We start from the raw sequence: 25,565 nt of genomic DNA on the forward strand, positions 1-25,565 counted from the left end.
CCTTGTACCAACTAAAGCTCCACTTTGATCGTACCATTGGAGCTTCAAATAAATGGATTTCCACCAATGTGTAAAATTACTGCACATATTTCAGTTTGTGTTTTAGTTTTATTTTTCTTTGGAGTTTTCACTGCCATTTAACTTCTTTCATCCATTTAAACATTTAGCTTGAGCATCCAAGTTTTGATTAAAAACACTCACTTCAAAAATGTATATACTGTACTGTACATCACTGGTAATTCAACAAAATGGAGTATCATTGGGAGTGAATACTTCTGCAAGGAACCGTATGCTTATGTCTTTTTCACAGCTCTGCTCCTCATGATCAAGATGATCAGAAAAGTATGAGTGAAATTAAGTATGGGTGCTGTGGCATTATAATCAGATTTAATATTGTGTATCAAATCAAATAAATGCAATATAAAAGAAGGTTAAAACAATATATGTGGTTCGTTTAGATTATTTTCTAGATACTTTAGTCATTGTTCATTAATTTAACTGCTCATGTGGAAATTCATTGTCACTAGAAAAGAAATTAATGTTGTCTTCTTTATTGCAAGCATTGATATTAAAAGCAGGCAAAACTTTTTCATACAATGGAAATAATATTCTGATTAATACTTTATTTCTGCATTTCTTCAGAGACGCAATATATTCAAACTACTTTTTAATTTAAACCTGACAGATGACAGACAAGTGGATGCTGTCAGTTTGCAGAATTTACTGGTGACTGACAGTAGCTTAAAGTCGAAATATCTGGTGAGAGGGAGAGAGCACAATTGTGCTTTAGCTGAGCATAAGCAGATTATTCTTGCCTGTGTCTAAAAAAGATCTGTATTTTATTACATATCTTTGAGGAGTATCAACAACATATACAGTAGTTATAGGGAGCTCGACTGTTTAAGAATAGCTTGAGGTTGCCCTTAGTTACATTCAATGCTTATTACACCAGCTGGCAAATGTCAAAATACTGTACAGTGAGTACATTACCTTTTAGTGCCATATAGTTTAAATTCAAGATGAATATGAGATAAAGTTGGCAGGAGACTGAGCTCATTGTATAATACTTTTAAGATTTATTTCTGTTCTGGAGCTTTTCTAAAAATATCTCAGTAATTCACATAAAGTATACCATGTCACACTGGCCACCAATACAAAAAAAGGTTGTCTGTGTAATAATTCAGAATGAAGTAATGAAAATGTGGGCATTTATAATATCATTTCACCCATGTCAATGTACACGTCATTACCAAAAAAGAACAAAGTACTCCTTTCAACATCAGGTACTACTGACATTTAATTAATAATTGTACGGAAAAAGAAGAGTAACAGTTCATACCAAATTTGTAAAATATTGTGTACTGTATTTTAATTATCAATATTATACTCTACTGACTGACTTAATTAACTAGTAATATTATTTTAGTTTATACTGACCTCTAGTGTCCTCACCATGGCAATGTTGCAGGAGGACTGACCTCTTTTAAAATGATACATGTCTGAGATGGTGGTGGTGTGGTTAGCATTGCTGCTTCACAGCCCTGGGGCTCTGGGTTCAACTCTGGTTCAATTATCTATGTGGAGTTTGTATACTCTTTCTATGTTCGTGTGCGTTTCCTCTGGGTGCTCCACCCAAAGATGTACTGGTGAGTAAATTGGCTTCTGGGAAAATGGCCCTGGTGAGAGTGTGTTCGTGTCTGTGCCTATGTGTACCTTGTGATGAATTGGCATCTGGTCTAAGGTGTATCCTGCTTTGAGCCCGTTGCTTGCTTGCCAGGACAGTCTCCAGCTCCCCTGTGACCTTGTATTGGGTAAAGTGGTTTGAAAATGGATGGACGGTTGTGCTTGAGACCAGGTTATTATTACTGCTGCCTCTCAGCTCCCGGGCCCTATTGCCAATTCCAGATTGGCGAGTTAGTATCTGGATTTCCACTGGGTACATTGGTTTCCCTCTACCATCCAATGACACAGTGACTAGATTACATGTTGTCTCTAAATTGTGCTCCTTGTGACGGAATGGTTGTTTAAGTTCAACCAGGGTCTCCTCCCACATTGCACCCTATCCCTCTGGATTCCTAAAAGCATTACCAGGAACAAGCAGGATTCTGCTGATGGCTGGATGTCTCAGGACATTTGTTAGGACCCTGCTTTTAAAGACTTTTCCTTTTCATTTCTTACACTTGTGAAACTTGCTGTGGTTGCAGACTGGGTAGCTGAGCAAATTAATACAGGAAGGCATTTATACTGTGGCAGATAAACCATTTAATTTTTTAAACAAAATGGTGTCCAGCACTGTAGCCTATCTGGCATATTCAAAAGCATTTTTATCTTCTTGGGAACTGCTGCCCTGATTTTAATGAAGCTTGGCAGACTATCAGCAGAGATGTTTCAGGTTCTAGCCTGAAAGGCTGCTGTACTCAATTTTATCACTGCAATGGGTCATCAATCACTTTCTACATGTGGGCTATAAGGTGAACTGCTACTGTTCAAAAGAGAGAACAGTGCAAAATAATACGGCGATTATCAAATAACACAACTATCAAATAGTACAACTACAATCAAGTACAGTTTTAAGTTCAAGTTCAGCTTACATTCAATTGTCGGAGGTATTGTTTATGTAGTGGTGTAGGAGTACAGTCGTTGTGTGGTAAAGGAAGAAATGAGGAGGAATCACAGTTTGGTGGGTGGGAGTGGGGTCACCAGCTTGACAGCTCTGGGGAAGAAGCTATTTCAGAGTCTTGTTGTGTGTGACCGAAGCGTCCGGAACCTTCTACCAGAGTGGGGTCACACCTGGTGTTATAGATTTCCTGGATGGATGGTAAGGCACTGCCGATGATGTGTGGGGCAGTTTTGACCACCCGCTGCAGGGTCTTACGGTCGGATGCGGTGCAGTTGCTGTACCAGACTGTGATGCAGCTGGTCAGTATGCTCTCCACCACACCTGTAGATGTTGTTGAGGATCCATGGATGCAGGCGTATTACTCCAGACTTGATGGATGCAGTGGCAGTGCCAACACGATCAAAATATGTTAAAAAGGGGTTACTGTGCACACCAAGGTGCCACTATTTTTGCTGTCGAGATGCAGCCCAAAAGACAAACTGCTCTATTAAAAAACTGAGAACATTTATTTTATTTCTCCAGTCACTTACATTAACCGTGTGTACACCAAGATCAACCTGAACAACCAGTAATGGATTTGTGACATATGAGAACACAGTAATATTTATATCGGATAAATAAAGTCTAAGAAAACAAAAGCATAGGCTAGTAATCTATAGCACTGCACAATGCAGGTCTTATTGCTGAAGCTGGAATCTGAACGAACAGCTGATCAATGGAAACTATATAGCGGAGATTCTGACCACCGTCATATAACTCATAACAAAACTACATTGGAAACAATAAAATCACGTTGTAGGATAAAGTCAGTACTGCATTAGTATGAAGACCCACTACAGTATACTGCACACAGATTCTTCATTGCAATTGCTGGGTATCAGCACAAACATTGTATTCCGATTGCTTTCGGAGAAAGATCTGGTCGCACACTAGACACGGTTAAATCCATTAAACAATATACACACAAGATTTTAGCAACAGTAAACAGATACCCCTACAGTTTTCTTTAGTTTGTAGCGATATATTTATATAATTATATTTCTAAACATGAGAAGGGAATGAGATGCGATTGCGATTTCACAGGTAATGTGGTAGATTCAAAATAACAAAAGCAAATTGTACTTTTAACCAAAGTTAAAAATACTTTTTTATTTGGAAGACCGTGATTAAAAAATCTAACCCATAACTCAGAACAACCCATTATTGCCGCTCTCTTCCTGGTGTTCCGGCTGCATATTTCCTCCCACTCAAGGGGGCCAGTGGTTGGTTTTTCTAAGGTTCCGCCTTCGACCTCCTCCCCTCCTATTTGGTCTGTGACAGCCTGAACAGCGCCATGTATCGCTCTCTGAGAAACGTTCAGCGATTAAGTAGCAACCTCTCAGCATTGCACAGGAACGTATTTAACAAATCTTACTGTCCTACTGCCCGCACAATCCTCGCTTCGTCAAGAATGGTAAGCTTTCTTTCTTTAACGTCGAGGAGATTTACTCTTCTACCATTATAGTCGCATTGCAGGCCTGAGAATGACCTTTTCTGTGTATTAATGAATTCGGTTAGACTCATCGCTAGCTGATCGAATTTACACTTTGTGTGGTGAAATGCAGAAGGAAGTTGTGTCCAATGGTCAAACAGACTTTGGTTCGCGTGTTGCAAAATGCGAGGAGATTGTTGTAGTTACACTTTCGGGGTTCTACAGTATGTATTAGCTGAACAGCAAGGTCAAAGTCGAGTTGCATTCGTCTTAAATGTAAAACAGACTCTGCAATGATCAATAACAGTTCGTTCCCACCGACCTAATTATAACTGTTGCACGGAAATATGCAGGTGTTTTTTCTGAGATATCAATTATTTAGATTAATAATAGCAGTACTGCACTGTCAAATGAAATACTACAGTACAGTATGTACAGTACTGTAAATCTATAGATTAATCAGGAAAACGTTGAAGTGTCGCATGTCAATCTAAACGTCAGCTGCTTAAACGTCATATAGTTAATTAAATGCAGTCATCATATATTAGATGCACATTTTTCAAATCATATATTAGATGCCAGGGACTGCATATACTGTATTAGATGCAGTCCCTGGCATCTAATATATGATTTGAAAAATGTGCACACAATTACTGTACCTTATCATTTTTAAATCTTTTTTATAAACAAAAATGATTTGGTTTATACAGATGTTACCACTTTCAATTTACAACTTTGATTCTTTGTAGTATCTAGTTACTGCAATGCCAAAAAGTAGATCAGGACCAAACCTAAGTACTGTATATACACTGTGCCGTTAATTTAAGGTCTGTATACATTTGTTATATTGCATACACATGTAACACAATTAAGGTAAGGTGCCCCCAATTAAATTCGATTTGGATGGCTCCATTTGAAACAGTTCTCCGACGTTCAAAGATGAAGGAAACTTCTATAAACTTCACAACTGGGTCAGTAAAATGATGAAACATGGTATTTAAGTGAATAAGAGTATTTTATTTTTCCTAGGCAAGTTCTGAGTCATACAGAATTGAGCGAGACACTTTTGGAGAGCTGAAAGTGCCAAGTGACAAATACTATGGAGCTCAGACTGTCAGGTCTACTATGAACTTCAAGATTGGTGGAGTAACAGAGCGAATGCCAGTAAGTATATACACAGTATAAAATGATTCCACTGACAGATCCTTTCAGAAGTTTTTGATCTCCTGGAGATTTCAACCTATTTATTGATACATCTATCCAACCATTGTCTAACTGCTTCTTCCAATTCAGGGTTGTGACGAGCAATGAGCACAAGGCAGGGTACACACTGGATGGGATGGCAGTCCATTGCAGGGCACACAAAGACACAGACTCAGACACACACACTCACACCAGGGCCAATTTTCCCAGAAGCCAATCAACCTATCAGTATGTCTTTGGACAGTGGAATGCTCTATTACAATTTAACATTTTAGTTTTTGAGCACACTGGCTGGCATGATGAAAATCTTCATTTTATGTTTTTCTCAGTAAAGCATGGTACTTTCTGACACACCATGTATCCCTTCTAATGAGAAAAATGTTTTATTTACAAAACTAGTAATCTTTTAAATGTGATATGATCGATTATCTATGCATCTTATGTGTATGGAAGTTTGTGTGTAGTTTATGTATTAAAAACTGAAATCTTTTAAACTTTTTTAGAACTTCAGCAAAGTTAAAACAAACACTGTGGTAAGGTTGCACTAGGTCATATTTCTTCATAAAATGGATATACAGGAAGGAAGATGAGAAAAGATGTTTCTTTGAAAAGCTTCAGTGTGTATCTCAGCTCTTATTATGTATATATAGCCTCATCTCATCTGAACAAGCGTAGTACAGAAATTGATTGAACGGTTGCGTTTCAGATTCAGGTCATCAGGGCCTTCGGCATCCTGAAGAGAGCTGCTGCAGAAGTGAACAAGGACTATGGCTTGGACCCCAAGATTGCCAGTGCCATCATCAAAGTGGCCGATGAGGTACCTGACAGAAATATCATCGACTGTTTCTCTTAACTCATTTTTAAGAGTCATTCCTTCGCAATCGGTGCAACCCGTGGCATGGTTACACCCGGTGTTGTTTTATAGGTGTGTGGGGCAAGGGGGAGACTTGGTTAAAATGAAAGTTTGGCTAATTGCTTCGGTTCTCTGCACCGAACCCCTTGTGAATGTTGAGGCCCTGCTGTGCCTACAGCAACTACTGTTTGAACGAATGTTTCGAAGGTCACCGCTGGGAAGCTGGATGAGCACTTTCCTCTGGTGGTGTGGCAGACGGGCTCTGGGACCCAGACCAACATGAATGTGAATGAAGTCATCAGCAACCGAGCGATCGAGATACTGGGAGGGAAGCTGGGGAGCAAGGACCCCGTGCATCCTAATGACCACGTCAATAAAAGCCAGGTTTGCACTTCTGTTAACCCTTGAACACAGAGCACCACGGCCCTCATGTGAGAGTCTTTTGATGGCTTATTTTAATAGTTTTGCAGTCTCTCTCTCTCTAAATTCTGGATTCTGTTTGAATGACGATTTCGCAACTTTAAAGCGGCGTTTACAAATGGGTGTCATGTCCCGGATGTTTTGGTGGCTCACAGCGAGCTTGTGCCTGTATGTGGAACAGAGGGTGCTTCTAACGAATGAGAGCGTTTCCTGAGCTGGTGGTGTTGGTGTGGCTGCTCTTTGCAGAGCTCCAACGACACGTTCCCCACTGCCATGCACATCGCCGCCGCCAAGGAGGCCCACGAAGTTCTGCTGCCCGGGCTGCAGACTCTCCACGACGCGCTGGCAGCCAAAGCTGTGGAGTTCAAAGACATCATTAAAATTGGACGCACCCACACTCAGGATGCTGTACCCCTCTCACTCGGCCAGGTACTGTTGTTCTGATTCTTGTTGTATTAAACACGTTGTATTAAACTAATGGACAGTTAGGTAGTATAACAAAGATTTGAAAAGCACACTCCTGGAAACAGTTTAATTCACATTCATGGCTATGAAATTGGTTACTAGTACCCAGTGCTTTTATTCAACAGAAAAAAAGCATTTTATGTTAGCGGTGATAGGCTATAAATGACTTTATACATAATTGGACTATTCCACATCACCAGATTTTAGCATCTACTGTAATTCTGTTTTGAAGGAAAAGTTTTTTTTTAATTTATACTCTTAAATTCAGTATTATATGAAAAACAACTTCTGCAAAGGAAGAGGTAATATCAACTTGGATGCGTCGTAAGTGATGTTGGTTAAAATTGGTTGTTAGTCCAAAGGAATAGATGTGCTCCTAACCTGAAACCACTTGGAGGTTTGTGAGGAGTTTTTATTCACCTTTTCCCCGCTCTCTACAGGAGTTCAGTGGCTACGTGCAGCAGGTGAAATATGCCATTGAAAGGATTAAATCTGCCATGCCCAGAGTGTACGAGCTGGCAGCAGGTGGCACAGCAGTAGGCACTGGACTGAACACTCGCATTGGGTTTGCTGAGAAGGTGGCAGAAAGAGTTTCAGCTCTTACAGGTAAGTGAGTAGAGTGGAGTCCTTTTCTCCACCACTCGATACATTTTTAAGGCCATGAGGAGCACAGTTCAGTAACTGCCAGTGGGGAAATTGCTTGAGTAAAAATTGGCTGAAAGAATTTTGAAATGGTTCTATTAAAGGAAAAAGATTTGGTTTGTGATAGGGAAGGGAAATGTGCATAACGTCTGTAAACACCATTGTAGAGGCTACTGCAAGCAGAAAGGGGCTTACACTGTTTTTGCATTGATAGCACTGCGGGAAATAAAATGTGTACACATACTGTACCGACATCCATATGTTTCTTTCATGGGCTATATCTACCTTGATATCTTGCTCATTACTAAAATGGTTGTATGGTGCATAGTTAATATGTAGTGTTTAATGTGCTCACCTGTCCAGGGCTGAAAGGTTCAGAGATCCATCTCTTATAACAACAAAAATGGATTTAAATGAAGGGCCTAAATCATGGATGCAAAGACAAAATCATCCATCTGAAGACAGTATGTTACCAGATATTAAGGGGGAGACCAATATCAATGTGCTCAAATGATACACAATGCCTCCTACTGTTTTAGTGTACAATAAGCATTCACACATCCTTTCCTGGTAGCTTCTCTGGCTCTGGGAGCTCGTTATTATACGATCACAGAGCTCAGTTACATTTGGAAAGCATGCATCTTTCCTTCTGGCTCTGTCGCTATTGTTTAACTCTTCCACTTTTACACTATATATTAATTGATTTTTCTTGTGTCTCTTAGACTGGTTTTTAAAGCATATTAAGCATCCGTTAGTCCTGATGGGACTGGTACAAACGAAGGCGCCGTGCACGCACTGATAACCTGTCTCCTGTCCAGGGTTGCCGTTTGTGACCGCGCCCAATAAGTTTGAGGCGCTGGCAGCCCATGATGCACTGGTGGAGCTCAGCGGGGCGATGAACACTGTGGCCTGCAGTCTGATGAAGATCGCCAACGATATTCGCTTCCTGGGCTCTGGACCTCGGTCTGGCCTGGGGGAGCTCATCCTCCCGGAAAACGAACCTGGCAGCAGTATTATGCCAGGTATGCCGCCTTAACTAATACTTGTCCCTGTTTTACAGTACTGCATGAACCCGATCTAGGCTGCACATCCCATAAGAGTTTTTGCTCCTCTATATCTTGTTCTTTATAGTTTATGTAAGCTACGGTATATTGAGAACACAGGGTTAGTTAGCTCCTTATTTAAAGCAATAGGGACTTAGCACTTAAAAGCTTTTTGGATATGTAGCCCAAAATGTATTTCTGCATTTTCTCACTTTGAAAATGTCCAAATACACCAACATTAATACAAGTTTAATTTCTTTCTATTTTTTATTGTATGAGTATGGGTTTAGTATGAAAGACAACTTATTTTTTAACAAATTCAAATACTGTATGCCTTAGGATAGCAAATTCCATACATTTGTATAATATAATACAAAAACGTTTAGAGAAAATAAACATAAATCTATGTCCTTTGTCAGTCTCTAATAGTTCATATGTAAGGGGACTGTTGTGATCACAGTGTGCAGCTGTCAAGACCACTCTGCCAGTTGGGTCAGATTTCATCTGAGGTTTCATTTCCTTCTTGATCTCTCTTTAAAGACACACTCATTAGGGAAGCAGAGGGCAAGATGGTGGCTGATGTGCATTATCACAACCAGAGAGTGGTTACTTGAAAGATTTGGTTTATTTTATTGCATTATTCCTGAACCATGCTGTCATCAAAGGAAATATATCACCCAAACCTGCAACATATTATAATTTTATAATTCTACAATTCACTGCCACAGTAGTTTTAAATGATCAAGAAAATAATATTTTTTGTATTGGTTGTCTGTTATTGAAGTTACAGTTACAGGCCAGTAAATATGTGGCCACTAAATTGAAATTAATTAGTGTAAAATCTTATTTGAATATTTTACTTGATTCTTTAATAGACTTTCAGCTTGACTGCAAGTAATTAGTTCTGGAGAGGAAAAAAACAAACTGTTCACTTTACCTTGGAATCCAGTCACAAATTATTTTTATTTCTTTTTTTGGGAAATTGACAAGCTCTTAAATGACAAATGAGTCTCAGTGGAATGGATGTAACGTTGGTACATCACTGGCATACTTAATCACAGATTGTTACTGTTGTATTAGCTAAAGTCATTTTTGTATTAGCTCATTCATATTAAGCTGCCAACTCCATCGAAAGACTTTGAAATTAAAATCCTAAATACAGCCCCAGTGTAGTAGAATTGCTTTGTACTTAAAACATTTTGCTCATTCCTAGTGCTGGATATTCGCAGTTACTCAGGTTTTCTAGGCAACGTAAGGCATAAGGTCCTTAATAATTAAAAATGTGGATTCAGTTTTTATGAATTAGGTCAGCAAGGACCCATGTAGATTTAAAACATGGATTCTTCCCCATCCTCAAGGACCAAGAAAGGATAGTACAGCTGCAGGGCCTTGGAATTGCCCCAAGCCCATTACTGCACCATATTTCAGCGTTCAGTGGTGCAATTTCAGGGCATGAACCTTTGCTCCTCTCATTTTCAGGAAAAGTGAACCCAACACAGTGTGAGGCCATGACAATGGTAGCAGCTCAGGTGATGGGAAACCATGTTGCAGTTACGATAGGAGGCAGCAATGGGCACTTTGAGCTGAATGTTTTCAAACCTATGATGGTAAGTTAGGTCAGAAGACAGGCACATGAAATGGTTCTGCATGCTGTATCTGACCATTATTCGTCTTGTCACACCATTGGCTACCTTGTAGACAATACTATTCCGAAACTGCAGGTGATGAAATCTCAATGGCTGGGAACAATTTGAATATCTGCTTTGAAGAAATAAGTGTAAACATGTCTTTAATGTTAACTAATGTACCTTTTGATAAAATAAACAAATAATAGTACACAACGAAAGAGATTATGCTGTAAAGTATACAAATGAGTATAAACAGAATGATTAAATTATGAAGTTTTTAGAAAAATCTAACATTTAAAGCTGTTTATGTTTAATCATTTTGAAAAGTGTCTCTATAACAAGTCTCAGTGTGTGGAAACAACACTAGTGCCAGAAGTAAACACCTGAGACAGGTGTCATACTCAGTTCCTGGAGGGCCTAGTCCCTCTTGATTTGTGTGTCATCCCAGCTCTCAGCTACAGTATATACTTGAACTTTATTCTATTAATTAATTGTTTAGTTAACCGCATAATTGTAATACTTTTCAATGGGTGTTTAAGTTATAAGAACTTAAACATATGCATCTATGGAAATAGTTACATTTTTTAATTGACTTTTCAATTGAATGGTGTTTGGGAAGATTGGAACAAAAACCAGAAGACACTTAACACCTCCAAGACCTGAGTATGAGTCATTAAAGTGCGGACCAGTTGGCTTTAAAATTGTACTAGGAGAGGAGAGGAATAAAACTGAACAACTCTTTTGTGGTGATTTTCCTGTTTTTATTGAATATGCATTGTTTTTTATGTTTTAGAGATTTAGAGTTGGTGAAAACTGAACTCCAGAAGTACTTTCCTAAGGAGATTATAGATAATGCCAAAATGTCGACTTTTTTTAAAGATCTAGCGCAGAGCCTATTTTTTTTATTTGATAAATTATGAATGAACAGACTGAACTAATGAATCATAGCAAATGTGAAACTTGCACAGCTTGGAGAATTCTGTTTAGTTCCAGGCGATTCTGAATCATGATTAGCAATCTCTGTTCACAGATTAAAAATGTGCTGAACTCTGCAAAGCTGCTGGGAGATGCCTCTGTCTCCTTCACCGAGAATTGTGTTGTGGGGATTCAGGCAAACACAGAGAGGATCAACAAGCTGATGAGCGAGTCCCTGATGTTGGTGACAGCACTGAATCCACACATTGGTAAGATCATCGGTGCCAGTAGAGGGCAGTCACTCACAACTAACCCAGGCATGCCATACAGTACATGTAGAGCTGAATGGCAACTAGAAGGATATTACCTGTCTTTATTAAATGTCTGTATTATTACAGGTCTGCTCATTCTAGAATAAAATCCTTAACACCTAATTTATTAAATGTGCTGTACAGTAATTCTGCAGTTTGAAATGGTAATTGACACAAATGGGTCTGTTGGTTTTCTGTCACTTGGGAACTTAGATTTAGCTATTTAAATACACACAAGCTGTCATTGACTGGAAAGCTTACTGATTCATTATCAGTGGTGTTGTGATGAGGGAACTGTTCATAAGGTAACATTTATAAGATATAGATTTGAAACAAAACAAAACTTGTCTTAGGAATCCATTGCTAGGGCTTGTGTCCGTGATTTGTAGTGTCGGCACAGGCTGGAAGAGAGGTGAGAGGGGTGGAACACAGTGCCAATAAGTATTAATGCTGATTGATGGCTCTAATCAGACTTGCAAATAATTGAATGTCTGAGACAAGTCTGCCTGTTTTCCCACAACAGCTGTCTTCTTTCTGGGTGGTTGATGACGGATTGATTGTAGAACAGCTCTTAACGTGCTGGATGCTCTTTTGAGTGCCTGAATGTTACTGAAATAATGAAAAAGTGACCTGAAATTTGCATCTATGTATTAAATGCTTGCCCTGTTGAGGCTAAAGCATTAAAATAAGTATCTCCCTAGGAACCAACAGCTGTTCAAAGCCTGATGGCAGAGCAGGTTTATAATAATCAGATTGCTCTACTGGACACCTCGGCAGGCTAAATCTCTCATTTACTGGTCTCAGGTGATTCAAGGGGCTAAATTTGAATGGTTTGGGTATTATGTTCACAGATACATTGGCAGTCTGAATCACTCCTGCAGTGCTGTACTCTGCTGTCATCATGGAGCATTGCTTGTCAGACAGTAAATTGCTGAAGAAAAAGGATATATAGGACTTGTGTCAGAGTATACTAAAGCTACTATTGTAGTAATATTAAATACAAAACTGTATTTTGGTTCTTTATTGTATAGCAGCTGATGGATCCCTTTGATATTGGTTTGTACTTTATGGTGCTGCTGTAGGTTAAATGAAATGGCAGGTCACCATTGACAGAATTGAAAATTGACTTGTGAACTCAACAGTATAATCTGAACATGTCAATAAAAAAGTCAATATTTTTAAAATGGTCTTTTCATGGCCTTGTGCAGCTTAGGACAAATGTACCTTGTACAGTACCTTGATGAAATAAAAATAAACCCAGATATGACAGGAAATTGAATTAAAATCTTGATAATGGTAATCGGCAGTAAAACTGCTTTACACATTTTTTTCACTAAGTATTTTGTATTAAATGCAAAACTTCTCTTGTATATACAACATACAGTTTAATACGAATCACATGTCTTTGTTTATTACTGACTGAGAATATGCATATTGTGTTATGGTTAGAACTTGGCTACTTTGATGTCTGCCCAATTATATTAATTAATACAAAGATGTGATCACAAAACAGACTCCTGGCAGAGTAAGTTCTTTTAAAACTGGGCAACTTTTGGTTGAATAATCTGTACCTTGTTCTTGTCAAATTAGTCCTAGCCTTTCAGTACAATAGGACCTTCTTCAAGTGTGCTTTGAAGATAAATCTCATTTGCAGTCCTTATTTCTATTGTCCTAAGGTATCTTTAGTCTTTCAGTTTAGAGAAATACCTTCCATTTTTGTTGTTTTATAATTAGGATGTGATTTCTGTACTATGCATAGTGTCATTTAATAATAATAAAATGTAGTAATAGGCCTCAAAAGCTAGTGATGTGCATAGTTATAATTGGAATATGCACAACCTCTAATACAGCAATACAAGCTGTACATCTCCAACACATGTTGTGCGCCAGTTTTCCGGTGATGTCTTGTGGGATTGAGTCCCACTGCTTTTGCAGAGCCTGGACAAGCATGTGCCCGTTGACTGGTGTCTGTCTGGTCTCGGGACAATTCTCTCATCTTGCAAGAATGCCGTTGTTACTCAGAACGTTGTCATGTTAGAGCCTGAAGGTCCCAGGGCTTGAGAAGGATAAGGCTGTGAAGTGGCTGATGGCAGCCCAACTGCAAGCTGTAGTGTGGCAACAAAACGCTCCAGCCCAGACAATCACACTTGGAGCTCCCCATCAAATTGTCTGTTGTACACAACAAAGAGCATATCATTGCTTACATCTGCACCACACCCTCTAACATCCATCAAGGCAGCCTACGCAAAACCTTGATTAAAAAGGACTGGGCTCCACTGTCCGTGAGTCCACATGTGGCAGCTAAATTTAGCCTCCAACGTACCAGTGACCCAAAGGCATTGTTGTCTTGATGGGACGGGCGTTTGTCTTTCTTTGTGATTTTTCCCAGGCTTGACATTCTAGAGGTTACATTGCCTCATCACCTTTGCCAAGTCAGCTCTCTCACTAATGAGGCGATGTAGCAGTATTGCATACAGTGCCACTCGAGTATGTCATGGTCATGAATAATCCATTAATCAAACCATGCCGAATCAATATTCAAAATCTGCATGCTTTATTTTGCAAGAAGCATACATGCATTAACACAGTGTCAACATTCTCTAGGTGCTCGGTGTATATTGCTCTTTTAATTTCAAATATTTTTATGTCTAGGATATGACAAGGCTGCTGCCATTGCGAAGACGGCTCATAAGGAAGGATCAACACTAAAAGAAGCTGCTGTCAAGCTTGGGTACCTTTCATCTGAACAATTTGATCAGTGGGTCAAGCCCCAGGACATGTTGGGCCCTAAGTAGTAATAGTCCAAAACAAATATTGCAATCATTTTTGTACAATAAAATCTTTTCGCCAGAAATTAATTATGTGCTGTTTGTAAATATATTTGTGAATTCTGGCTTGTATTACGTTATTTTCTTACTACTGTTATGTGCGTTATTCAAATTATTTTTCAGTACCTACAGTATCTCCCCCTTTTCTGTGTTGTGCCTTAAACATACTGTATGGGATGTAGGAAAGGAATATCACAACCAGTTGTAGTTCATTATTATTATTGCTGTTATTCTCCAAGTAGTTAAGAAACACAAAAAGATCACCCAGTTCCTATTGTTGTTAAATTGATCAAAAGAACCTTTCACATGGACTTAAATAGTCTTCCTGTGCCCTAGAGCGGAAAAGAAAAAAATACAGAAGACTAGGTCTGAAAAATCAGTTTCTCTGTAAAATATACCTTTGAGTAGAGGTAGGAAAACGTGATTAAAAAGTAAATTATTAAGTAGAAATTTTCCTTTTTCAAACAGTACCACATTATAATGCTTTTTGAACTATGACTATTGAAAGATTACTGCATTCTATGATTTAAGAGTAGTAATGGTTAATTATTTTACCCCCATGACAATAGTCTGTGTCACAGTTCTTCTTGTAAAATATTGTTCCTTTGTGCACTCTGGTTTTGCTGTTGTCAGTGGTGTGTATGATTAAAAGGTAGTGCTCAGGTTTGAATTAAACAGGTCACACTCCATCTCATTTGACAGAAAGTACAAAAATGACGCAGGGGGACACGAAAGATGCTTTTACTGTACATATTCTGTGACCTTGGCCACCTCTTATATTTCACCCTGGAATTCTGTTTTTACCTAAAAAATTGTGGGTGGGAAAAAAACATTTGACCAAAATGTGTGCATCCTTGTTCTTAAATCTACAAATCAAATATGGTGACCCACTTTAGAAGAGACGGTACAAGTGCAGTACAAGTACATCAAACATTTTGATCACAAATCCTTGTGTGAAGTGTTTTTAGGAGTAATATCTTTAGTTATTTTAATGTGACTAGTGATGAAGCACATCACCGTTTGTATCTGTGTGTATAATTATATTTTATGTTCATTTTATCAGATGGGAGTGTGTACAGTTTCCTGAGTGGTTTCACTTGAGTACAGCAGATCCTTCAGTAGGCAATTTCAGTTTAATCTTGCCGTACTTCTGACATTTTTATATTTTAGATAATTACCAAGTGAGTTTATAATACAGCAAACAAATGTGGCACTAAGTTACTATATATTAATATCAGGATATTGAGTAATTAGAGTAAATATTTGAAGTCTTGCAGCTGGCTCCAAGTTTATTTATTCCTTGAAATAATGTATCCAAAAGCAGGTTTTACCCAAAAAGTGCACTTTTTAGTGCTGCATAAATTAATTGAATCAGGAAAAATGTAATCTGTCCAAGATCATCAGTACTGGATTTTGCTCAAATTAATCTATCAAATTTCAATACATGACGTTCTTTCACATCCTTTACGTTTTTTGAAAATGCTGTAAATGTAAAACAGCACTGCTCTATGGTTACCTGTTGGTCATTTATGATTTTTCATAGCTTCTGGACAATTTTAGAAGCTTCTGAAAGTCACCTTGATGGTCACCGAGTATAAAAAGAGACTGCAAAGAAGCAGTTCATCCAGTATCATTAATCATGGTGCCTAATGTCAGAGTATTGTCAGAAGGTCACAGGCAAAATGTTGGGTGATAGCTACAAAAAAGTCAAAGGATGTCCAGCATTGTGCCAGCAGCCATATCACCCTGCAACTCACAACTGACAACCCACTGAAGCTCAGCAAGTGAGCCTGGTCGGTACCTGGATGGGAGACCTCCCGGGGAAAAAAAACTAACGTTGCTGCTGGAAGAGGTGTTAGTGGGGCTAATTCTTCAATAAACTGTCATTATCCGCGTGTTTGCATTTACAGGGGTCTTTTGCGCAAACATGAAGCGATAAGCCCGTCGAACGGCACAAACGACGAAACTCACCGCAATCGTTACTGCTGCGTCTGTGTCGCTGTAAGTAGCGTTTGTGCTGCTTTCTAATCACGCGACTATCTACAAGGAAGTTTACAGGTACCAACAAACTCGGTACTTGAACTCCTGATTGTGATGAAAACAATGGTAGGCAATTTGTTTTCCAAGTCTGTCTGGGCGGGTGGGGTGGATGTTTCAATATATTTCAATATTGCGCCTTCTTTTCCTGGCTGTGACGTCACTCCGAAGACGTACAAAACAGTAAATTTGCGACCACCAGATCTTTTAGTTGTGATCTTTTGATCAGTTGACCCCAGACTTGCAGCCTTTACGGGAATAAACAGTCTTATTTTAGGGAGGAGTTACTATGTTAGTTCATTGGGTTAGGCGTTTTCTTTTAATGTTTAACCATGTTCTCGAAAATGTATTGCTTGTGTACTCCTTTCATTGGTGAAGAGACAACAGTTTCCACATTACCGCTGGTACAACACGAGAGCCCATATTCACATTTTTAGGTATTAGTTAGGTTTAGGTATAAAATCGATATAATTTAACGATAAAAAACAAAATTGAACGCATGATAATAATAATATAATGATAATAGACTTTAAATTTATATTCATTTTTGAAGTACAAAGCAGAAGGTGTTTCCCCCATCTTAAATATACGATTAAAATTGTTCAAATACCATGTATTCATTACAGAAAGCAGCGGAGACAGTTATATTGCAAATAAAAAATGTATTTTGAAGAGTACGGGACATTGTGAATCAATAAAGACGTTAAATAAAATAAGCCGATGTAGTTATTTTGCAAATGAGTAAAGCATTTTAAAAATAGATTGTCAACAAGCCGATCCACCCGGTGCTGCTAAAGCACAGCTCCCAGACCCGTGATTGGCTCAATCCCCGAACAGCTCGGGCCGCGATTGGGTGAAGAGTGAGAATCGACACTCTGATTGGGTACAGCGCCACAGCGCAAGTTCTGTGTGTACCGTGTGTGCTGTGTGAGCACGCTGCATATACAGTAACAGTAACACATCCATTGGTTTCCAATTACTGATAATCTAAGAGTAGTCGCACTGAGGTCAAAACAGAATAGCAGTTTTGACCAATAGTCATGGCATCCACAGCGCGTTCACGACTCCGACAGCATGTCACGATAGGAGTGCGCGCATCACGATCACATCGCGATACCCATTGTGACTGGCGCATCACTGTCATGGCGCCACTGTCTCGACATTAAGTTCATATATCGCGATATAACCTAGCCTGACAAAACGCCCCCGCGCTCATGTCGCGACACGGAGTCGACATATCGCGATATGACAAACGCCCCCGCGCTCATGTCGCGACATGACATGTCCTATATCGCGACATGACATGCCCGGCCAAAATGCACACCCCCCATGTCGCGACATGAATCCCGCATATCGCGATATGACATACCCTGGCAAAACGCCCCCGCCCCCATGTCGCGATATGGAGTCGACATATCGCGATATGACAAACACCCCGTGCTCATGTCGCGACATGACATGTCCTATATCGCGACATGACATGCCCGGCCAAAATGCCCACCCCCTATGTCGTGACATGAAGTCCATATATCGCGATATGACATAAACTGTCGCACCCATGTCACAACATGAAGCCTGTATGTTGCGATAGTACAAACTCCATATATCGCGACACCTCCTATCTGGGTATATCATGTCCTGATATGAGACCTTTGTTGCAACAGTGGTGCCAGGGTGGCATGGAAGTTGGGCGCCAGATGTGATATACACTGCCGCGATATACATGCGATATACATGGGGTCCCTATCAGAACATGCTGCGGAGGTCTTGTCGCGATGCTATCTCACAATTACGCGTTTGGCAACAGCGTGTCAAGGTAGAGAAAGAAAAGGAAAACGTGCCTTTGAAAATAAAAACCATAGATCTTACAATCACGGTGATTTTACAGACATTACAACCACAGGTTTATGTCATAGATGGTTAACTTGTTGGCATGCGTCATGTCTTAGTATTATTCACATCTAAGGAGGCTCATGTTTATGGATATTGATTGTCTTTAAAATGTTAAGGGTACGAGCTAAACTAACAGAGCGCTTGAATTCGGCAGACGGGGTCACTGGAGGTCAAAGGCGCCGTGCATGGTCACGTGATCACCGGAAAAACAAGGTGCTATATCTCGGGAGCGAAAGCAATATAAGCGCTACTTTCAACGACACAAACCGGCACAGACGTAGCACTAACGAATGAGGTAGGTTTAATCTTTTTTGCTATCTGTAGGCGGGGCAACGTCACGGAGCTTTTACCTTGCCTTTAAATATTCAGCGGACTTGAGCATAACATACCTGAAGAAGGTGCACGCACGTATGGGTTTCAGAGATTGGAGTAAATGCATCGCCCCAAGGGTAACATCGAGTGAGGCGCCATGAGAATAAAAACTGCGAAGGTATTAAAATATTAAGTTCTGGAGATATTGTTTGATACTTCATGATGCTTTTAAACTTGTATGAAACCCATGAAATTAGTATTATATTTTCGATGCCAAAAGACACCTGTTTTGGAAATTTTTGACTTCCCACAAGACTTGACACTGAATTGTTATAGTCGCATTACAGTGCTAACCAATTCATCTACCTTTAATTGCAAGAATGGTCTGCTAATAAAAGCGTCAAATAAATACTTTGGATGTGTTTTAAAAATACTGCAGGGCATTTAGAGGCGATCTGAATAGTTATCTGTAAAATGCACACTTGCATCTATCCGTCAATATTATCTTAATGTTACTCACGCATTCCAAAACTTGTAATTTGTTTACAGGAGACTTTTTGAACATCTTCGTGCTTAACTCCTACAGGTCGAGCATGTATCGAGCTTCTACAAGCAAACGCGTGCACTGCCCCTTGCGGTCCAGAAACACTTGTATTCGGGAAGCCAGGCTGTGCTCTTTAAAACCCAAGATGCCTGTAGCATCTCATGTCTCTTATTTGTTTCGGGACTGGTCTGGCCATCTATAGGCGTAGATATATGCATTTGTTTTGCCATGTTGGCTAATAAAGCAAAAGGCTAGCGCTAGATAGTTCAACAACAAAAGTATTTCAGAATAATTTATCAGGACCTCAATTTTAGGTAAAATATTTAGGAGTAAACAATGCCTCCAAGGCTATCTCAGATTCGACTCATCAACCTGCCTGCAACAGATAGCAAAGTTTGGTACAGAATCAAAATCTATAACCTTTGCAATACCCTGTCCAGTGAGCTATTCACCCATCTGATTATCTATTTGTACAAGGTGTTTACTGTATATTTCAGGATATGAACAAACAACAATGCTCAACCGTTATTGAATTCATAAGGCTATTGCAATGAAGTAGTGTGTATTTGTAACAGATTTCACAGCGTGTAAGAGGAAACTGTTAGGGTGAAATAACTCCCTGGGATTTTCAGAAGCAGGAAATTTCCCTTCTTCCCTAGCTGAGAATGAGTCACATTGTCACATTGGTGCCACGACTTGGTTAATTTGGAGGGCAATCATGTAACAGGTCCCACAGTGCGTAAAATGAGTCTGCCTTTGGATGACATCCCAGACATCCTCTGTGCTGATTGGCTAGCCTTTTCACATAAGAGAGTTCTGTGTGGTTCTGGCTGGAAGATACCTTAGAGACAGCAATCACATCATGGCTGGGGATGAGTCAAATTCACCATGCATTTGTTACAATTCCTAAATTTCCATTTTGGTCGAAAATGTAAAAGACAAATTGTGAGCTGCTGTTTTCACATTACAGTTGGCTGGTCTGGCCTGGAGACTAGTTATTGCAGCTAAAGGGGGTTCCACATGTTACTGAATCATTGTGTGCACTTACATTGTCACACAAGGCTACTGAATGTTGGCTGATTTTTTTGTTAATAAATAATGACCACACACATGAGTAAAAGTTGTGTGTGTTATCTGTCACATGAGGGTTAGGTGTATCAGCTGTTATCTGTTAGCTACTGTCTTAAAAGGGTGTACTTTTTTCACATTACTGTATAACTATTTAAGATCTCAGTATAATTTATGTGGTCAAAGCTTATTTGTAAGGTAGATTTACTTAGATGAGAAAATATTGTTTCTTTATGGACAGCATGGATGGTGCAGTGGTTAGCATTGCTGCCTTGCAGTACTGGGGCCGTGGTTTCATTTGCAGTCCTGGGTTGCTATCTCTGTGGAGTTTGTATGTCTTCTCCTTGTTCAAATGGGTTTCCTCTGGCTGCTCCAGTTTCCTCCCACAGTCCAAAGACATACTGGTAGGTTAACTGGCTCCTGGGAAAACTGGCTTTGGTGTGTGTGTGTGCCTTGTGATGAACTGGTCTGGTGTTCCCTGCCTTGCGCCTGTTGCTTAGAGAGACAGGCTTTGGCTCCCCTGCCACTCTGGGTGGTTGGATAATTTTATTTATTGAAGTACATGTATTGAATTTATTGGACCCCTTTAAGGGTATGAGAATTGAAGAAACACCAGACCAGTCTAGCAGGAGAGTTACGCCACATGCTACAAAGGTAAAGGTGTTTTTGCTGCAGGACATAACTAAATTGCTAATGTTTGATCCAGAGAATCTTTATTCATTAGAGGAAAAGGGTAGTTGACACTAATACATGGTAATGAACTTTTCCAGTTACCATGGATACAGTTTGCCCTTAAAAATAACATTTATTTCTACTGTACACGGTATTCAGCATGAGCCCTCATCTAGATTTAAGAACACCAGCTGCATATTCCTATATTAATGAGGACATCAGCACAGAGTCTACAGTATATTTTTCTCAGAAGAGAACAGTACTCTGGAATTTATTTCAACTCAGTTTGACAGCTTCGGAGAGTTGGTTAGATTCAGCACGTTCAAGTGTTCTGGATGGGAAGAGTGGAAGAGAGGTCTGTAGTTTTGAAGGACAGAGGGATCTAATGACTGTTTCTTAAGGGGGTGTGAGACAGGTACCTGACTGACAGATGTGGGAAAAAGACAAGTGAGCACTGAGAGGAAATGAATGGGAGCAGGTCCGAGGAGACGGAGCAGAGGAGTGGGCATAGAAAACAAGTCCTGAGATATTAACCCCACAGAGTGAGATGATGGAGGTTGGGTTGTTGAACAAGCCTTGGCTGAGTAAACTGGATGCAGACGGTGACCATGTTCTCCTCAAAAAAGTCTGCAAAGTCATCTGCCGCACTTAATCTAATTCACATTGGTGAAGATGAGATTTTTACATCTATCCATCCAATTTCTAACCTCGATTCAGGGGTTCCTTTCTAAAGGAATTTATACAATACATGAAGTAAAATTAGTGGTACTACCGCATCAAATTCTTTTTCTTTACATATAATGCTCTTTTGAAAGGTTGCAGCCTTTTGAGGAACATAAGGTACCCACAGTGCCACTGCAGCACGCAGTGACTGTTTCTGCCCTCCGGGTTTTGATCAGCCATCATCTAGAGATGTGGCAGGAACTGGGGAGGGGGGAGTTCCCAAAGGGCAACATATGCTGTCCCCACTGCGCAAGAGGAAACATTTCACATTCACTTTAACTAGATTCTCCTAAGACACAGAGACGTGCTCCCAGTAGTAAAGAGCTTTGTTTCCACCCGGCTCTTTCAGTTGCGCTCACAAGTTATAGGTCCTTCCCAAGTCAGCCTTCACATTCTGAATTTCAAAGTCAGGGTGGCCAACTATTGGAAAATTCTGTCTTGACCGCAGTGATAAGCTGGTTCTAGAGTGAAGATTAAAAACACAAGCTTTCTCTTTCACACAAGACCTTTTACCTGTGAGTAAAAGGTAGTAGTAGTAGTTGTAGCAGTAGTAGCAGCAGCAGCAGCAGCAGTAGTGTTCAGGGCTTGAGGTGGCATAATGCCAAGTGTAATGACATGCTCTGATTCAGACACCATAAACAATATCAAAATATTAATCTGCTTAAAGCAAAACAATATAAATATGAAATTGATGCGATTTTTTCAGGCATCTTGACAGGCGTTTGTGTATGCCACTCCTCAGATTGCGCTAGTTTCTCTTCATGGATGACAGTGTGTTGTGAATTGGGCTCGTATTTAGATCGGTTCCATAACAGAATACTTATCTTTGTTAAATGTATCACTGAAAGCTGTTGCATATGGTATTGTACACAGCAGTAACATTAAACGACCATTTCAATCCCAGGGAGCAGTCTGAGCTTTATAGGTACAGTGCTTGCTTTAGCCTATGCAGTAGTTAAACAGAGACAATGTAAATATGATATTTTGATCTTGTGTCAAAATAACTCTAACAACAGACATAACCCTCTGAGTGCTTAATCCTCAGCAGTAAAAGTAACAAACTACCTGTCAAAACATTATAAAATATTCATAAGCAATAATGTGTTTTGCAAGCAGGATTTTAATCTGATTCTGAAGAGCTTTGGCTCATTCTCGATTCCCCTACGCTCTACAGGAGAATCCACTGCATCCTGTGTATTTACAGGGACGCGTTCATTTGAAACAGTGCTGCACTGCACTCAGAGGGTCACTCCTAGCCACTTATTCAGACACTGAGGTTTATATAACAAAGCAATGAAGACAGGCATGTTGAAACACAACTAGCAAAGAGCATTGTGCTGGAACCTGTTTTTCTTAGATCCTCCTTTTGAGTTTGCAGCTATGGGACCAGAAACCTTTCAAGTAAGACAGTGAAAACAAAATGAGAAATGAAAAAAAAACAAATAATTAACTCCCCTAGGAATAAATTGTAAGAAGAGAAACCTCGGGGTTCCTCGTCTAAGAAACTCTAATTAATAATAAATCAGATGTTAATGTTTTTAAAGTTATTTTATAAGAATCAGGGACTTGTTTCGTATAAAGCTGTGTCTTGATGGGTCCATACAGTATGTCACCTTTTTATTTTGTGAACTCAGTTGTGCCCAAAGCAAAACAGACCCTTAAGATACAGGATAATTGTGCTTCCCGAAGGATGCTCCAATTTTTCCTCCAGTTGTAAACAGTACTTACAGAATCGGATGATACTAATAATTTTTGATACCTCTGGCTGCATCTTGGTGCAACCTCACTGTGAATTCTATTGGACATTTTTACATTTCTTTCTGGAAATAACATTGTTTTCAGTTGAATATGCAGCCAAGTTATAATGATCAATTCTCTAGTTGTAGGTGGAAGATCCCATGGGTGTTACTCAAGTGGCCTGTTTAACTGCATTAATTAGGCACTGGAACACCGCAGAATATCTTGTAAAGGCACAGACCTTGAATTTAGAGCAGTTGTATAAAAACCCAGCACAGTCTGTCAAATGTCCATTTGGTTTGGTACTACAGTTATGTAAAATATCTCAAAACATAATTAAAATGTTAAAACTATTGCTAAATTTAAATCAAGACAAAATCTAGACTTTGTGTATTAGAAACTGGACCCATAACTTTATCAAATGAGTGAATTAGTTATATTTTAAGAGCATCAATACGTATCCTAGTATATGGTACATTACACATGACTGTAAGACACTGTGATATACTAAAGCCTGAATATTAAAAGCCTGAGTAGAGATTATGTTGCTTCACTTTTTCTTTGCATTAAAAACCACCACCAGGAAAGCACACAGTTCCTGCTTGGAATAAGCCAAGCATTACAATGGAGTCTTCAGCTATTCACCACTCCAGAATTTCAGCTGAATGGATTTACACAGAAATGAGCTTTAAGCATTTTCTTTTTCCTTTGAGAAAGCCAAGAGAAAAAGAAAAAAAATAAGCAGTAGAGTTTATTTTTTTCCTCCTGTTTTGTGTCTTTTGATTACACCACTCAGAATGGATTGTTCATACAAGTGCAAATGGGCTGTTTTGGTCTGGCAGTGAGGAAAACCCTTTTGTCAAAGGCATCTCCACAGTGGATCGAATGGATTTTAAACAGACCTGCTTGTGTAAATAGTCTCACATTACTGCATTTGCTATGCATTCAAAACACAATGACCCTTTCTCACAGTAAGGTGCATAAAAGGCATAAAGAGCAGGAAGACAGGATTTTACATTTTTGCATTCTGAAAAGGCTAATTAGGCCCCTGGTGGTATTTAGTGCATCTGCTGTAGCAAGGCTTGCCTTTACAGTATGTATCTGAATCCAGATATTCCTAAAACCTGGTTCTGGGTTCACGTCCATAGCTGTTTCATCCTTTAGAAAGTCGCGGGGAGCTGAAGCCTAACCCAGCCAACACAGGGGGAAAGATGAACTGTCAGGACAGGATGCAATGCATAACTGAGCACACACACACAAGTACACAAGGGCAATATAGAGACACCAATTAACCAAGCCAGCATGTTTCTAGAAAGTGAGAGGAACAAGAGAGCCCCTGGAGAAAACTTATGCAAACTCTGAGTGAACATTTTAACTTAGGAAGAATATGAAAACTCCATTAAAGGGCTCTCCAGCCTGGATCCGAACCCAGGATCCAAGTGATGTGGAGCAGCATCAGGACAAGAATCCATGCCCTTAACACTGCAAATGAAATAAAAGCTAGCCAGCTACCTTCTGATATCATACTCTGCAACAGAGATTATACTAACAATTCATCACTAGGAAATTCCATGAGCTTGAGATACGGTTTTTGGCAATTTCATGTTTAGAAAAGTGATTGGCAGAATATAGAATTTTGCAGTGACATTAAAAATCACAGTAGTACAAAAGCTCTTGAAACAGCACAGCGAAAGTCTGTTTTTACAAGTGCCAAGGCATGAAAAGTTTGTCATTTCGGTGCTAAGTTAAGAATCAGAGAGTGGGTAGGTGGTATTTTTCTCCAAAACAAAATGCAGAAGGAAGAGCCAAACACAATCAGGCATTACAAACTACAGTTTTTTTCCCACCCATTTATAGGCATTCTCATAAAAGTATGTGTAAAGCTTCAAATTTGTGAACAAATTGTGTAGGTAACCACCTCAATTAAATATTCACAAATGTTTTCAATAATTTTAGAACATAACGCACCTCAAAATCTCAAACATATTTTAGCTGTAAACTTTTTACCCCCTTGTTGTTTGCAAAGGTTGTGTGGAGCCTTGTTCAAAACTGTAAGCTCTTCTACTGTTTAGTTATCCAAGTAATTGAATGAATGGACATCACAATTAAAGGTATTTTTGGTAATTTTCCATAATTAAAAAATATGTGGATCTTAAGCTGGCTAAATATAATGTAAGACT

At 39.4% G+C, this 25,565-nt stretch overlaps 1 protein-coding gene across 1 annotated transcript; it reads left to right on the top strand.

The window, feature by feature from the left end:
* The first annotated feature begins 3,902 nt into the window (after window positions 1–3,902).
* fh (fumarate hydratase) lies at window positions 3,903–14,425 on the top strand. Its single transcript, XM_088933642.1, has 10 exons — window positions 3,903–4,073; window positions 5,121–5,255; window positions 6,001–6,111; window positions 6,355–6,531; window positions 6,814–6,996; window positions 7,473–7,638; window positions 8,493–8,696; window positions 10,197–10,324; window positions 11,376–11,529; window positions 14,224–14,425. The coding sequence occupies exons 1-10, from the start codon at window positions 3,954–3,956 to the stop codon at window positions 14,364–14,366; spliced, it is 1,521 nt and encodes a 506-aa protein (XP_088789768.1). The 5' UTR covers window positions 3,903–3,953; the 3' UTR covers window positions 14,367–14,425.
* Window positions 14,426–25,565: the final 11,140 nt, after the last annotated feature.

Source organism: Atractosteus spatula, chromosome 15 (assembly GCF_055471065.1).
Source record: "Atractosteus spatula isolate fAtrSpa1 chromosome 15, fAtrSpa1.hap1, whole genome shotgun sequence".
NCBI lineage: Eukaryota > Metazoa > Chordata > Actinopteri > Semionotiformes > Lepisosteidae > Atractosteus > Atractosteus spatula.